We start from the raw sequence: 16,509 nt of genomic DNA on the forward strand, positions 1-16,509 counted from the left end.
TTTTTACTCTGGGTGAGATAGGAACATGGGAGGTTTTGAGCAGAGAGACACAGCCTTACTCCTCCCTCTGGATGCATGTGGAAAATCGTGATTGAAAGTAAACAGATGTAGAAGAGGCTATATTCTTCATAATGATTGTGCATGGCCTGTCTCCCCTACCTTACCCTCCCCTCACCAGTTAGAACATGGTAAGGATTGTCTTGTTCACAGCTGTTATCCCCAGCACCTGATGACCAAAACAGACAGTTGTCCCTGCCCTCATTCTAGGTGGTGAGTGGAGGGACTTACAGGTTTTCATCGTCCTTGCTTCACAGGTGGAAACCCGTGGGCAAGACCTGTGGATTTATTTCTGTGCCACAACCCCACTCCAGGCGGGGCATGGCCCTCAAAGTTGGTGGGCTCACAGGAGAGCTGAGGATGAAGTGTCCCTCCCCTGGGCCCACCCCACAATGAATCAGTCAGTGCCCCCCTTGGAGCCCAGCATTAGGTCCTTTAGGCACAGTATTGATGTCCCCAGACAAGTGAGGAGACCACCTCAGCCCCACCCTTCCCCACTTCTTTCTCCCACCTGCCCAGAGTACTCTTTCTCAACCATTCTAAACAGGTCCCTCCTCAGCTGAAAATTCTTCCTTGGCTCCCCAGTGCCCTTGGGGCAAAGTCCAAACTCCTCCAGGCCCTGGAGGCCCGGCAGATCTGACCCATCAGCCCTGCCCACCCCACCCCCAGCCCTGAGAGCTGCTCTCAGTGGCTCTGAAATAGTTACTGATTCTAACCTCAGGCCTTTCCCCTCGGTATTTCTTCACTTCCTCTGGTTAAGTGGCTCACCCCCGACCCCCTGTCAAGTGACCCGCCTCTTGACTGTCACAGTGCCCTGTGGTCTCCCCTCATCAAAGCACACTTCCCTTTGCATTGGAATTGTCTGTTTACTTCGTCTGTCTCCTCCGCCGGACGGGGAGCTACCCTTCAGCAGAGACCCCGAGTGTTTTGTTCAGGGCTGTACCCCCAGCTCCGGTAACAGTGCCTGGCATGTTAGTGGGCACTCAGTAAACACTGAGGGAACGAATGCATTTTTCTAGATGATGCCCGTTTGCTTTGCAAAAAAGGCTGTGGCACTGCACAGTCAATAACCACGTGCAGAAGTCCACTGCTCTTCTCCGTCCCCGAACTGTGTATTGTCCCTTGTCAATCCCACGCTCTTTGCGAGTCACCTTACGGGCGAAGGCACGCCCTTCCCAAACCCGAGGCGGTGGCAGTATCGGAACGTCAGGTGTCCAGACCCGCGGCGCGCGGCGCCAGGGGGCGCCAGAGGCGGGCGACCGTGCCGCATCGGGCTGGCTGGAGCTCGGGTCCCGAAGGGGGTCCCGCCTAGTCCGGGGTTCCCGGCGCCCCGCCCCCGGCAGCCCGCAGCCGGGCGATGAGTGCAGCCCCTAGGCCCAGCGCCCGAGCGGCCCCTCCCGGCTCCCAGCGCCACGCGGCGCGAGCCCCGCCAGACCCCGGCGCACCTGCTTGGGGCGTGGCCTCCAGCGAAGGCGCGCCTCGATTGGCGCGGAGGTGACAAAGGGGCGCGGCCGTCGGAGGCCCCGCCCACCCGCGGCTGGCGTACTTAAGGGAGTTGGCGGCCAGTATCCACGCATAGCGCAGTTGCACGGCCTCGCGGGTGGAGGGTCTTGGGATCCCAGCACGACCCGGCTACCCTCGGTGCTTCGGCCACCATGCCGCGCTCTTTCCTCGTCAGGAAGTCCGCCTGCTCCCGCCGGAGACCCAATTACAGCGAGCTCCACGACTCTTCTCCAGGTGAGTGGACGGGGTGCCGGACCCCAGGGAGTTTGGGGGAGGCAGGCGAAGGCTACATGGGGGGCACCTGAGAGGCAGGGCGCTTGGGGACAAAATCGAGGGGCCAAAGTCGAGGGGCCAAAGTCGACTCAAAAGATAACAGTCTGGGTGTGAATAGGCCGGGGCAGGTGGATCCGGGAGATTGGGAGAGGGCTTTTAGAGGCCGGTGGTCTTGGGCTGAGGGGACTAATTAACCGCCGAGAAGCCGGGCGCCTCGAGAGCACAGAAGTGAGAGGAGGCGGCTTGTGTCTGGATAGACGCCGGCCAGGGGCTGGAAAGAGTCCGGAGTCCAGAGGATTTGGGGGAGGGGGTGGGAGAAGAGATGTGTATGGAAGGGGGACAGGGGTGGTGCCTCGGCAGCTGGGGAGATTAGGGGCCAGGGAGCTGGGGGTCTTGCCTCAGGCTGGGGACTTGGGCACCGCAGGAGGAAGGAGACCTGAGAATGACCTCCTTGAGTTGGAGCTGGGGAAGGGGGGCGTCCTTCCTGTAAGATCTGGAGGTTGAGATGGGAGAACCAGGTGACCTGGCTGAGGAGGGGGCTCTGCCAGGGCAGGAACCTGTCTGTCCTGGTCATGAATCTTTTTTATTCATCTACTAAGCATTGAGTGCCATCCCCACTCAGCCCCTGGCCCACATCAGGCTAATGTTTGCTGACTGACTGAATGATCTAATCCCTGACCTTGCCCTTTTCCCTGTCTCCCCCCAGAGTTCACTTTTCAGCAGCCCTACGACCAGGCCCACCTGCTGGCAGCCATCCCGCCGCCTGAGGTCCTCAATCCCACGGCCTCACTGCCTACGCTCATCTGGGACTCTCTCCTGGCACCCCAAGCCCAGCCGATTGGCTGGGCCTCTCTTCTGCCCCAGGAGGTCCCCAAGGCCGTGGAGCTGACCTCCCTGTCTGACGAGGACAGCGGGAAAGGCTCCCAGCCCCCCAGCCCACCCTCACCAGCTCCTTCGTCCTTCTCTTCCACCTCAGCCTCCTCCCTGGAGGCCGAGGGTTATGCTGCCTTCCCAGGCTTGGGCCAGTTGCCCAAGCAGCTGGCTGGGCTCTCCGTGGCCAAGGACCCCCAGTCTCGCAAGGCCTTCAACTGCAAATACTGCAACAAGGAGTACATCAGTCTGGGTGCCCTTAAGATGCACATCAGAAGCCACACGCTGCCTTGCGTCTGTAGCACCTGCGGGAAGGCCTTCTCCAGGCCCTGGCTGCTGCAGGGCCACGTCCGGACCCACACTGGTGAGTACCCCTGCAGGCTGGCTGCCCTTCTCACTGTCCCCCTGCCTTTGCTGCCAGCTCTTGTAAGATGGGTTTGCTGTTATTTTCAGATTGTGGAAACTGAGCCCCCCACCCCCCACCCCCGCCCAGTCTCCTGACTCCTAGCTCAAGAGTTCAGGGGCCTGGCTCTGAAAAGTTTGGCAGAAACATTCGTTCATTCATCAGCTAAGCAGATGGGCTAAGGAGATAACTTTTACAAGTTCCTCTGCAGGCTCAGTTCCTCAGCCAAATGGGTTGGAGCTGGGTATGGGAAAGGTGTAACCAACACCTTGCTGTTGGGGCCAGGTGTGAAGGGGCTCACCCTGCTCCACCTTCCCCCCCCCGCCCCCCCCCCCAGCCAGACAGGATGTTGTCAGACTCCCCACCTGCCTCTGAATCCTGCTTTGGGATCTTCCCCAAACTTTGGGCTGCTGTTTCACCTCTCTTAGCCTCAGTACCCTCCTCTGTGAAATGAGCATAGAAACACCTTGTAGGATTTTTGCTCTGGTTAAATGAAAGAAAGCATACAGAAATCACCTGGGACAGTGCTTGGTACATGATCAGTACACACAAAAATCATAGTTGGTATTCATTCTGCTTCCATGCTGTGTGTCTTTGAGCAAGTGATTTAACGCTCTGAGCCTCTCCGATTATAATATAATCTTACAGGGTGGGTTATGGTAGCATTTCATAGGGGGTTGTCTAGATTCAGTGGCTCCTTAATCGCTTTATAATATCATCATGGTTCTCAGATCTGCTCTCCCCACCCCGACTCACACTGCTGAAGAGATCATCTTAATCCTATCATGCAGACCCGGGAACACCTTTGCTGGCAGAAAACACAATTATGTCTTGATGTTTCAAAAAATGCAATGCTGTATGTGTAGAAAATTATGAAATGGAGCCTGTTCTAGTCTTTAGCTTTCTGGAAATGCAGAAAAGGTAGCCACTCCACCTTTTCAGAACATGAATGGTGGAGGCAACCCTGCTTGGGGCTGCTCTTTGGAGAGTGTCTGCTGAGGGAGAAGAGGGTTCAAGGGTCATGACTGTTGGTTTTGGGGGTCAGGTTGGCCAGGTTGGAGACTCAGTTCTGGCATTTCCTCATCCGGTGGCTGACCTCTGAGTGAGCTGTGAGGGTCAGTGAGGTGGTTTGTGAAGCCTGGCATTTTGCAGGCATTACTGGTGTCATCATTACTCCTACGGGGTGGGGGGTGCGGGGGGAGGCATCCTCCACAGCTTGCAGACTGTGGCTACTACCCATGTCTCTTACTTGGTCCCCTGATTTTAACATGGAAGGGTCCAACTGCCTGTACTCTGTCCTGGGTGCCTGCCCAGCTGATGGGGTCTCTATTTGGGAGGAGTGGAAGCCCTCAGATGCTCCCCTGGGCCCCTCAACTTCTTTCCCCTCCCACTCGGACATTATTTTAATGTAAAGGCATGGCTCAGACACAAAAAGCCTGTTGAAATGCACCAGTGCCATCCTCATCAACTCCCATTGTGTGCCTTAATGGTGCGCCCAGGAGGCGGGGCTGGGGGGTGGAGCAGGTGCACGGGGCAGCGGTGCCCAGCACCTGTTCCAGGCCGCAGCTGCTGGCCCGCAGTGTGTCAGGCCGCTTTAATCCAGGGAGTATCGCATGTACACTGCCCCCCTTGGCGGCCTTTGTCCCGCCGGTCTGGTGCCGATTTCACACTCCAGGAGCACCATAAAGACGTGGCTGGGCTGGGGAGGGGGAATCCGCGAGGGGTGGAGGTCTACTGCCTCCTGCTGCACCCCTCACATCCCATCAAGCCTGCCCCTTTGTTCAGGTTTGTGTCTAATCATAAGAAACATAAAGATAACATTCACTGAGCACTTGGCAGTGCGGGAGGCGGGGGAAGGCGTGGTGCTCAGGGCTTCCTTCACCTGTGTCAAGGCGGTAAATCCACCAACAGTCCTAAGAGAGAGGTGCCGTCATAAACCCCATCTTACAGGTGTGGAAACTGAGGCATAGAGAAGGAAGTCACTTTCCCAAGTCACAGCCCATAGGCTGGAGCCAGGGCTCCTTCACCTCGGCCAAGGGGGTGAGGGGGCAGTGGGGATTACAGGACTCCTTCCCCTTTTCCAGACCTGCATAGCATGGGCCCTGAGTTCACGAAGGAGTGTGTGAATGAGGAGGAACTTCCCTTGGACCTTGTAGACTGCAGTCATCAAACCCTTCCGGCCTGGTATGCAGAGGCAGCTCAATAACGGCAGAGCAGGTTACTCAGGTGTCCCTTCCCCAATCCTCTGGCTAGGTCCCTGCTCTCTGCCGGTGGCCTGTTTCCTTGTATACCTGCCCCAGGAGACTGAGCCCATGAACGTGGTTCCACAGTGGGCCGCAGGCATCTGACTTCTGGACCCCGCCCTCCCTGCTCAGCGCAGCGCCCCAGGCACCCAGAAGGCTCATGGAATTCATTCATTCCCAGCTCTCAATTCCAGCACTGGGATTCAACTAGAGGGCCTTGGCCTAGGGGCATATAAGGCTGGGAATGGAAGGATAGGAGAATGTAGTTTCTTCTGGAAAAGACTGTTCAGTATTACAGAATAGTGCCTGGCCTGTGGTAGGAGCCTGATTAGTATTTGTTTAATGCGTTACCCTTCTGACTTTATTTGGGAAATGCTGCAGCCCCAGGAAAAAACGAAACACAGCATTTGACGTTTCTGGAATGTGAGTTACAGTCTCTTGATTGGGGCAGGAATTATGAAAAGTTGGTGAATGGTGTTTTCTGGTGGTGATTGAGGAGTCAGGCTCTTCTGAGACCTTTATAAAAAAAAGACTTATTGTTGTACAAGCATTTATTGAGCTCTCACTGTGTACCCAGCCCCGAGTGCAAGACTCTTCTCAATACAGCCTGGCCGGGCAGGTGAATGAGGGCCACAGGTGGGGTTTTTTTTAAAAAAATAAGTCATAAGGTAAAAGGTTTCTGTAGCCTCTTGGGGGTTCTGGGCCTTAGGCTGGAAGCTTGGAATAGATTCGGGGTCGGGGGGGGGGTGTGGGATCCTGCCCTCATGGGACTCAGTCTGATTGGGGGACGGACAGACTTGAAACTACCCTGAGTGTGATCCGAGTTGATGGGGAAGCAGGATAAAGGAGTGACCTGCTGGGGGATGGGGGTGGGGTGGGGCTTTAAGGCTGACTCTTAAGCTTTGTCTCCAAGAGGAAGTAAATCCAGGGGTTAATAAGCAACACCCATTACAGCCCCCTTAACTGAGGGGCAGTCTGTGTAGTGGTTAAAATCAAGGGCGCTGGAGTCGGGCTATTTGGTTCTTGCTGAGACGCTGCATATTCCCTGTGCCTCAGATTCACCATCTCTAAACTCAGGACAAAGGTGGGGTTAAATGAGATAGTGTAAAATGCTTCCACTGTCCCTGGCACAAAGTGTTCAGCAAACACAGTTGCCATCACTGTCATTGTTGAGCACTTCCTGCTGGCAGGGCAGGAAAAGTACTTGATTCAACCTTCTCTCAATTACCAGCCTCTATGAGTGGGGGATGAACAGCTCCATTTTACAGATGAGCAAATGGAGGCTCAGAGAAGCCAGCTGACTTGCTCAGGGCCACACAGTGGGAAGCAGCAGCGCTCCCTGCCAAATCCAGGCCTTTGGACACTGTATGGCCTGGCTTTTCTGGGTCGCAGGAGTTCCTCAAGGTTGGGGTGAGCCGGGGGTGGGTGGGGATTTCAGTAGACATCAGCTGTTCTCCCAAGTGGCTGAGTCTCACTCAGCTCCCTCCTGTCGTCTCTCCCCAGGCGAAAAGCCCTTCTCCTGCCCCCACTGCAGCCGCGCCTTCGCTGACCGCTCCAACCTGCGGGCCCATCTCCAGACCCACTCGGATGTCAAAAAGTACCAGTGCAAGACGTGCTCCAGAACCTTCTCCCGAATGTCCCTGCTCCACAAGCACCAAGAGTCAGGCTGCTCAGGGGGGCCCCGCTGACTCTCAAGGCTCCTTGCGCCTCTCCGGGCCCTCCCCCCACCATGCAGTGGCCTCCCCCAACTCCAGAAGAAAGGACCCAGCATCCTTCTCGCTGCCGCAGAGTTCCCTCCTGAGCTCCGCCTTCTGGCTGTGTTGGCCCCCCAGGACTCTGAGGACCATTTCCCAGTCCTCTGCTCTGAGCGCCTCACCGGGCTCTGAGGGGGGCCTTTCTGTGGACGGCTGATGGGAGAGTGGCTTGCAGCAGAGACCCCCTCCTGGCAGCCGCTGCTCCAGAGTGTTCTGGAGTTGGCCTTTCTGCGTGGGTTTGTGTATCCAGAGCTGTTTGGATACAGCTGCTTTGAGCTCCAGAACAAAAGCCAGCAGACTGATGAGAAGCTCCCACCCCACTCAGGGGACCCCAGCCTCCCCTACAGGAACCCTCAGGCCACCCCCTCCAGAAGGTGCAACTAACTATGCAAACATCCACCCCCAGGTGCACTCGCGGGGGTGGTCCCTGACACAAGGACGGCGTCTAGACCCCAGGATGCCCCAGGGCCTGGGCAGCTATTTCAGCCTCCTGTTTGTCATGGTGGCACCTGTTTCACGGGCAATTTAACAACGTCTCCAAAGGGACTGTGAATAATTGCCTTCACTTGTCCGGGGCCCAAGTGGGGTGCTTCGGCTCCACTGATGTGTCTCCCGGAACTATTTTCGGGGGCCCGACAGGTGGGCCCGGGAGGAAGATGTTTACATTTTTAAAGGTACACTGGTATTTATATTGCAAGCGACATTTTGTACTAAGGAAACGTTTTGTATAGTTATATGTTCGGTTTATTGATATTCAATAAAGTGGTTAATTTATATATAAAAAAGTCTACTTGGTTTTATAGTGGAGTGGGTATTTTAAAGGGCCTTTAGGGAGGGAGGAGGGGGCAGGGATTCGTGGAGCTCAGATACTCCTGACACAGCCTTAAATCTTGGCCTCTTAAACATCACATGGCTTTGGACCTCTGGGTTTGTCAGGGACCTTGTTTGTGCAGATGGGTTTTCCTCCGAGCCTGGATGTCCTGTCCGATGCGGAGGTTGGGAAACACCTGTGGGCCAGTGAGCAGTAGGGCTGTGTGTGCAGGTTTCTTAGTGGTCTCTACACTGCGGCGCTTACTCCTCTCCTGCTCCCGTTTTGAAGCCGACCAGGCCCACAGGGCGAGAAGCGGGCTCCTGGGTCTTAGCAGCTAGGCCTGCTGTGGGGCCTTCCCCAGCACTGCAGGTCTTTTGGGGAGGGAGCGGCGCTGCTCCCAGATGAGGGAGTGGAATGCAACGAGCAAGAAGGGGACAGAGGACGTCCTTCCTGTTTCCAAGGGCTCCAGGCCCCGCTCCGGCCTCCCTGTCAGACCCACACCTCTGTCTGGCCCCTGGGTACCAAATGGCCTTTGATGCAAGGAAATTGGCTGGCTGGAGTCGGGAGGGTGAGAAGCCAGGCCAAAGGGTAGGGGTCATTCTGCTTCCTGCTCGAGGACAGGACAGGACGGGAAGACGGTCAGCTTGCGTCCCGGGCTGAGATAATTCACTGCCGGCAGGCTGTCATGGTGACCTCACCTCTGGGGCCCTCCTGGGGCCAGGAGAAAATGAGTGTCCTTTTTGAGCACAAAAGGTGCCGAAGGTGCCAGTTTCCTGCGGGGAGCTGAGCGGGCGTCCCAGAGCCCCAGAGTCAGGCTGGGGGCGGGGGAGCTTCGTGTTCCAAAGGAGAGATGATTCTTTCTTCTAAACAGGAAATGGTGACCCGCAGGCCGGGAGCAGCCCTTAATGACTTGCAGCTTTCCTCCCAAAAGAAAAAAAAAAAGTTCTCTAACAATCGCCAAATTGTAGCTGGCCTCCCTGAAGGGAAGTTAGGGAGTCGGTGGGGGGCTGGGGGCTTGGGCGTCAATTTGCTGAAGGCCTACTGTGTCCCACGTCCCTGGGTGTCATACATCCACCCGTAGTAGGTGCTGACATTGATGGTGAATGAATAATTGATTTCACACACTCCCAGAGGGATGGGCCTCATGGAAACTCCCAGCTGGCATTCAACGTGGGTGCACGAGGCTCTGATCATTCTGGGAGTCAGGTGCCAGGCTCATGCCCTTGGCTCGCAAGGCCTTGGAGCAAGGCTCTCTGCCTCTCGGACCCCCAGTTGCTGCCTCTAAAATAGGGTGATGACAGCGCCTTCCTCCCCGGAGACTGTAAAGGGATGTCCATCCAATCGGTTTTGATGAGCCCCGTGTGTGCCAGGCCCTGTTCTAGGCCCCAGGGTTACAGCCCTGAACAGAGAGACAGTCCCTGCACTCAGGGAACTAATGTTTTAGCGGGGGAGACAGAAAACAAACAAGTGATTAAATAAGCCGCTTTCCTACAGTGACGTGCCAAGATGGAATTAAAGAGAGCGCCTACTAGAGAGTGATGGGGTAGGGCACCCTCCGATAAGGCAGGAGAGCTGCAGCCCAGCGCCCATTCCAGCGGAGACCTGGAGAAGAGAGCTCCAGCCTCGCGAGGGAGCAGCAAGTGCAAAGACTCCGGGGCTGGAATAAGCTTGCCACGATGCCGAAAAACACCAGGGTGGCAGAGAGGCTGGGGGGGACCAGGTGGGATTGATGAGCTGGTCCAGCTCCTGCAGCACTTGTGCAGGTGGTGAGGAGGAGTTGGATTTTGTTGAGCCCAGAGGGCAGCCACGGGGACATTTTAAGCAGGGGAGCCATGAGGCCTGCTTTACTTTTACACTGATTCCCCCCATCCTGGTGGAGAATGGAGTTAGCCAAGTCAGAGCTGGGAGCCAGTGAAAGGCCCAAGGCAGAGGGATGACTGCTGGCCTGGCCCAGAGGGGTGGAGGCCTCGGGGGATGGTTGGATTGAAGAATCTGTAGCAGCTGCGCCCCCAGCGCTGTGCCAGGCACACCTGAGCGCTGGTGGGTGCGAGTTACTAGGGATTATTTAAAGGAGATGTTGGACCCGGTAGCGGGAGTGGGGATAAAAAGAAGAATGGTTCCTGTGTTCTGATGTGGACAAGCCCCCACTCAGCCACATTTAGCTAAGTGAAAAAAATAACATGCAGACCATGCTCCCTTTTGTGGGAAGAAGGGTGGAATTGAGCATGTTATTCATTCTTGTTTGTATTTGCATACAGAAACTCTGGAAGGATTTACAATAAAACAATCAAAGCCATCTCTAGGCGGGTGCAGGGGTAGAATGGGGTGGATGGAGGCAGGCAGGAGAGAGCAGGGAGCCAGGCTTTTTAGATTTCTTTAAAACTTTTGATTTTGCAATAGTTTCAACCTGAGAGAAAAGTTGCAAGAAAAGTACAATAAACTGGAATCTTTCGATTGGCATTTTATCAAATGCAAGTCTGCATTTTCTCTCTCTGTATACGCACATACACATGCCCACTTTTTTTTTTTTCTGAACCATTTGAGAGTAAGTTGTAGGCATGATGCCCCTTTACCACGAAGTATTTCAGCGGGTATTTCTTAAGGATAAGAACGTTCTTTCATATGACCACAGTTCAATGATCAAAATCGGGAAATTTAGCGTTGGTGCGATGCTATTATCCAATCCACAGTCATAATCAAGTTTCCCCAACTGCCCCAGTGATGCCCTCCGTAACACTTTAGGGGATGGGGAGAGATCCAGATCCCATGTTACATTTACTTGTCCTCTTTAGTCTCTCTTATTCTGGAACAGCTCCTTCCTTGGTCTTTTGTGAGTCTGACTTTTTTTTTTTTTAATAAATTTATTTATTTATTTTTGGCTGCATTGGGTCTTCATTGCTGTGTGCAGGCTTTCGCTAGTTGTGGCGAGCGGGGGTTACTCTTCATTGCAGTGCATGGGCTTCTCATTGCGGTGGCTTCTCTTGTTGCAGAGACCAGGCTCTGGGGCCTGCAGGCTTCAGTAGTTGTGGCACGCGAGCTCAGTAGCTGTGGCTCGCGGGTTCAGTAGTTGTGGCGCACGGGCTTAGTTGCTCCGCAGCATGTGGGATCCTCCCAGACCAGGGCTCGAACTTGTGTCCCCTGCATTGGCAGGCGGATTCTTAACCACCATACCACCAGGGAAGCCCCTGTGACTCTGATATTTTTGAAGAGTTCAGGCCAGGTATTTTATAGAACGTCCCTCAGTTTGGATTTTCCCAATGCTTCCTCATGATGAGATCTGAGCTGTGCACTTTTGGCAGAACCACAGCGGTGGGGCTGCATCCTTCTCAGTGCAACGTATCATGGGGCACATGACGTCAGTTTGTCCCATTCCTGGTGACGTCAACTTTGATCACTTGGTTAAGGTGGTGTCTGCCAGGTGTCGCCTGGATAAAGTCCCTCTTTTTCCCCTTTTGTACTTAGTCCGTATCTTATGGGGAGACCTTCCAGGGCCACGTGAATATCACATTACTCCTCAAACTTCCACCCACGAGGTTTAGCCCTCGCTGGTGTTTTCTCCCTAAATCAATTATTATTATGGTGGTTGCCAAATGGTGATTTTTCTAGCTCCATCATTCCTTCTATTTTTACTGGTTTGCTTTCTACCGTAGGGAAGAACTACCCTCCTCTGTCTGGGCAGCAGCTCAGAGCTGTGGGTTGGGAAAGATTGGGTGGGGAGGAGCAGGGTCTGGCCAGGCCCTTAGATCCTCCCCTGGATTTTTCTTTAAAACGAGTCCAGGAAATAAACTGGCTGTAAAGCTGGTCTCCGTGCAAGTGTCCAGGCAGGCAGGTCTGCGGCCAGGGCCACCTCTGGGCACATCTGGGCCCCATTAGTGATCCGGTGGCTTACTCATGGATGTCCCTTGAGCTGGGATGGGGGGGTACTCTGGCGAGCAGGGATCTGGGTCCTCCTTGCTCCTTTTTGCTTTCAAATTGTCAATTTCACAAATGTTAGGGAAATTTATTCTTTCATTAAAAAAGAAAAAATGAAAAGATTAGATGTGAGGCTCAAGTGATCTGTGATCAACACACCCTATCCTGATGCCTTTACTGTCTCCAGCGTGCCACTGTGAAGGGCTTAGTTTATATCTTCTAGATTAAAACAATAAATATTTACATGCACATATGGCTCCAATCTCACTCACAGGAAAAGCCAAAGTCCTCACCTTGGCCCACAGGGGCCTGCACGATCTGGCCCCATCACCTCTGCCTCATCCCCTCCCCTACCCCCCTCACTTCCTCCAGTCACGAGGGGTCCTCTGCCACCTCAGGGCCTTTGCACTTGCTGTTCCTCTGCCAGGAAGACTCAGCCCCCAGAGAAGCTCACGTGGCTGGTCTCCCCCACCATCCCTCTCCCCTTTACATTCCAGCCCCCATGCCCTGCCCTGTTTTGTTTTGTTTTTTTTTTCTCCATAGCACTTGTCACCATCCGACAATCCATGTATTTCACTATCCACAGTTTCTCTGTTGACTCTCTTCCCCACTAGAATGGCAGCTCCACGCAGGTGGAAACTTCGTCTGCTTTGTTCATAGTGCAGTCTCGCGGTGCCTCTCGTCTCTCTCACAGGAGGAGCACACTCTGTAAAACTTTGCTGAATGAATGATGAATGAATATATGTGTGCCCCTAGGAAGTACAACGTTGTCACCATTCTCATGGGGCACTTTCTATGTGCCAGGCCCTGTGCTGAGTGCCTCGTATAGATTAACTCATTAAACCTTCACAACTGACTCAAGAAAGAGGAAACCAAGACCCAAAGAGGTTAAGTAACTTGTCCAGGGTCACACAGCAAGTAAGTGGCAGAGCTGGGATTGAAACCCTGAGTTCTTTTATTACTGTTGTCATTTTGTTCCTTCTCCCTTTGGGGTGGGTGTAATTAAAACTTTTTAAATGGAAGTAGAACAGAATCTGGGTCTCTACCTACTACACTTGCCTGCCTAGACTCTCTCACGTAGAGGGGCCCGTTCTGTCCTTTAACATGTCTTCTAGAAACACCACACATCCTTCTTCAGCCAGGTAGCCAGCCAAAGGTGGGCATAGATAGAGGGGTGGTGTAGGACCAGGAAAAGAGAGTTCAGTCCCCAACGGTACCCAGTGGGGTGGGGTATCCTGTGTGGTCCCTGAAGACCAGGAGAAGTTTCAGACTAGGAGCTCCATGAGGGCAGGACCACCCACCTGGCAAGAGCTTGTTTGGTCCGACTTCCCTCTGTACCTAGGGCCTTAGACCCACTCTGGGTGCCCACAGTTGGGTGAAAAATTAGTTTCCTGTGGTTGCCATAAAAAACTACTGCAAGTTGGGTGGCTTAAAACAGCAGAAATTTATTCTGTCACAGTTCTGGAGGCTAGAAGTCCAAAGTCAAGTGTCAGCTGAGCCATACCCCCTCCCAAGGCTCTAGGGGGCGACTCCTTCTTTGCCTCTTCCAGCTTCTGGCGGCTCCCGGTAGCCTTGGCTTGTAGCTGCATCACTGGTCTCTGCCTCCATGTTCACGTGGGCTTCTTCTGTGCCTTTATTTCTCTGAGTGTGTACCCACTCTTCTTATAAGGACACCAGTCACTGGATTTAAAGCCTACCCTAATCCAGTATGACCTCATCTTAGTTTGATGACATCTACAAGAGCATGATTTTCAAATAAGGTCATATTTACACATCTGGGGGTTAGGACTTGAACATATATTTTTTTTGGTGACAGCGGGTGGTGGGGGGGGGGACCCAATTTAACCCCCTGCAGGTGGTTACAGCCAAGGGTGTGACAAGCCTTTCTCAGGGCCTGGAATGGATTTGGGAACTTTTTATTATTCACCCAACAAACCCTGAGGGAGAGTTGGGAAGCTGGCCTGGAGGAGGGGGACCCTTAGGAGGAGATCTGAGGAGTCGGATTTTGTCTCTGTGGTTCTTGGAAGAGAGAGGTCTTTAGGCAAAATCTCTGCCCACCCCAGATCTCAGAAGTTACTGTGTGAGAGGGGCAGGGGGATAGGAGCCAGGTGAGAGAGGTCTGCTGGGATTAGGACCAGGGCCATGTAGGCCTGGGGGGCAATTTTTTTTTTTTTAAGATTTATTTTTATTTATTTATTTAATTTTTTATTTTGGGGCTGCATCGGGTCTTCAGTTGCAGCACGCGGGCTTCTCTCTCTTTGGGGCGTGCAAGCTCAATAGTTGTGGCGCTCGGGCTTAGTTGCCCCGCAGGATATGGGATCTTGGTTCCCTGACCAGGGATCAAACCCATGTCCCCTGCATTGGAAGGCGGATTCTTAACCACTGGACCACCAGGGAAGTCCCTGGGGGGCAATTTTGGACTTACCCTGGGGGCACTCAGGAGGGGTGGGAGGGTTTGAGCAGGGGAGGAACATGAATGAATACATTCTTCGGGACGATCCCATGGGCAGCTGTGTAGGGAGCAAAACCAGCAGTACAGACTCCCCGCCCTCTTGGTGTCAGATGAGGCAGAGGAAAGGATGCAGTGGAGAGATATCTGGGAATGAGGGAGCGGGGGCAAGGACAATGCCTTGTCCGGATTTTTCAGCAACTGAGGGAAATAAAGACTCAGTGAGGCAAAGAGCAACCAGTCAGGCAAATAATAATAATAACAATGATAATAATAACAACAATAAACAGCTCATGACAGTTCACTATCTGTTTTGCACAGATTACCTGATTTCATCCACATAACAACCTTAGGTCATACAGGTATAAGGCTCTGGAGCCAGACTGCCTAGGTTCACATTTCTCCTCCATGGCCTACCTGCTGTGTGACCTAGAGCATGTTGCTCAACCTCTCTGTGTCCATTTCCTCATCTGTAGGACAGCCCCTCCTTCTGGGGGTTGTTGTACAGATTAAATGAATGAATATTTATAAATTGCTTGGCCTCGGGCCTGGCATAGAGGAAAGCCTCTGTAAACATTGGCTATTATTGGGACTTCCCTGGTGGCACAGTGGTTAAGAATCCGCCTGCCAATGCAGGGGACACGGGTTCGAGCCCTGGTCCGGGAAGATCCCACATGCCGCGGAGCAACTAAGCCCGTGTGCCACAACTACTTAGCCTGCGCTCTAGAGCCCGCGAGCCACAACTACTGAGCCTGTGCTCTAGAGCCCATGAGCCACAACTACTGCAGCCCGTGTGCCTAGAGCCCGTGCCCCACAACAAAGAGAAGCCACCGCAATGAGAAGGCCGCACACCGCAACAAAGAGTAGCCTCCGGTCTCCACAACTAGAGAAAGCCCACGCACAGCAACGAAGACCCAATGCAGCCAAAAAATTAAAAAATAAATAAATAAATAAGGTATTGCAAAGTTTTTATTTATTTTTTTAAATTTATTTATTTGGCTGCGCCAGGTCTTAGTTGCGGCACGCAGGATCTTTAGTTGCAGCATGCAGGATCTTTAGCTGCCACATGCAAACTCTTAGTTGCAGCATGTGGGATCTAGTTCCCTGACCAGGGATCGAACCAGGGCCCCCTGCATTCAGAGTGCAGAGTCTTAGCCACTGGACCACCAGGGAAATCCCTCCCCTGGAGCCTCGAGTGGCCAGGTGGCAGGGCCCAGGGGAGCTGAAGACTCTCTGTGAAGTCCTATGTCCCCCATCCCTCTGTGGGTACAAGCTGGAAGGGCCTCAGGTGAGGGGAACCAGTGCTCCCAAACCCAATTCTATTTAGCTGGTGCTGTGGCCTGAAAAAACATTTTAGATGTGCTGAAAAGGTGACAGCAAGGAGAAAGGAGCGCCATGTATCACCCAGGAGGGTGCTTAGGGTGGGACTCCCCCAAGGAAACCCATTTTTACCTTAGGGAGATGAGCTGGGGCTGGGCAGGGGATTTCCTAAGAAACTCGGTCCTTGCCTTGTGGATCCAAGTGCCACCAATACCTCACTCTGTGACCCTGGATGAGTCCCTGCCCTCTCTAGCCCTCATTTTGCACATCAGTAAAACATGTTCAACTTTTGACCCAATCATCAAATAAAAAGTACATAAACACATTCCACCCTGAGCTTTTCAGAATAACAGGATGCCGTAAACAACCCAAATGTCCAGCACCAGGAGACTGAATGTGTTAACTGGGGTCCTTGCATATCCTGAGAACTTTGCAGCTACTATAAATGTCCATACAATCTTTAAAATATATATTGTGTAGGTAGCATGTGAGTGGAGAAAGACAAATGTCTGGCACACGAAAAGCACTTCAAATGTTTCTCGAATGGTGAAATGAATGAATGCATGAGTGGTTAGTCCTCACTGAATAGTTGTTGACAGGAAAGAGAGAAAGGAAAGAAAAGAAAAGAAAAGAAAAAAAAAAGGGCTTCCCTGGTGGCTCAGTGGTTGAGAATCCGCCTGCCAATGCAGGGGACACGGGTTTGAGCCCTGGTCCGGGAAGATCCCACATGACGTGGAGCAACTAAGCCCGGGCACCACAACTACTGAGCCCGCGCGCCTAGAGCCCATGCTCCGCAACGAGAGGCCACGACGATGAGAAGCCCGCGCACCGCAACGAAGAGTAGCCCCCGCTCTCCGCAACTAGAGAAAGCCCGCACGCAGCAACGAAGACCCAATGCAGCCAAAAATAAATAA

At 53.4% G+C, this 16,509-nt stretch overlaps 1 protein-coding gene and 1 non-coding gene across 2 annotated transcripts; one reads left to right on the top strand and one right to left on the bottom strand.

Annotated features, from left to right (window-relative positions):
* Positions 1-1,623: 1,623 nt before the first annotated feature.
* On the top strand, positions 1,624-7,888 carry SNAI1 (snail family transcriptional repressor 1). The gene is made up of 3 exons (XM_007185308.2): positions 1,624-1,794; positions 2,540-3,067; positions 6,853-7,888. Exons 1-3 carry the CDS (start codon positions 1,713-1,715, stop codon positions 7,035-7,037), a joined length of 795 nt encoding a protein of 264 aa, XP_007185370.1. The 5' UTR covers positions 1,624-1,712; the 3' UTR covers positions 7,038-7,888.
* A 7,487-nt stretch (positions 7,889-15,375) lies between these two features.
* TRNAQ-CUG (transfer RNA glutamine (anticodon CUG)) lies at positions 15,376-15,448 on the bottom strand. The gene has a single exon. It is a non-coding gene; the product is annotated as a tRNA-Gln (tRNA).
* Positions 15,449-16,509: the final 1,061 nt, after the last annotated feature.

The sequence above is a fragment of the Balaenoptera acutorostrata genome, chromosome 15, assembly GCF_949987535.1.
Source record: "Balaenoptera acutorostrata chromosome 15, mBalAcu1.1, whole genome shotgun sequence".
Classification (NCBI taxonomy): domain Eukaryota; kingdom Metazoa; phylum Chordata; class Mammalia; order Artiodactyla; family Balaenopteridae; genus Balaenoptera; species Balaenoptera acutorostrata.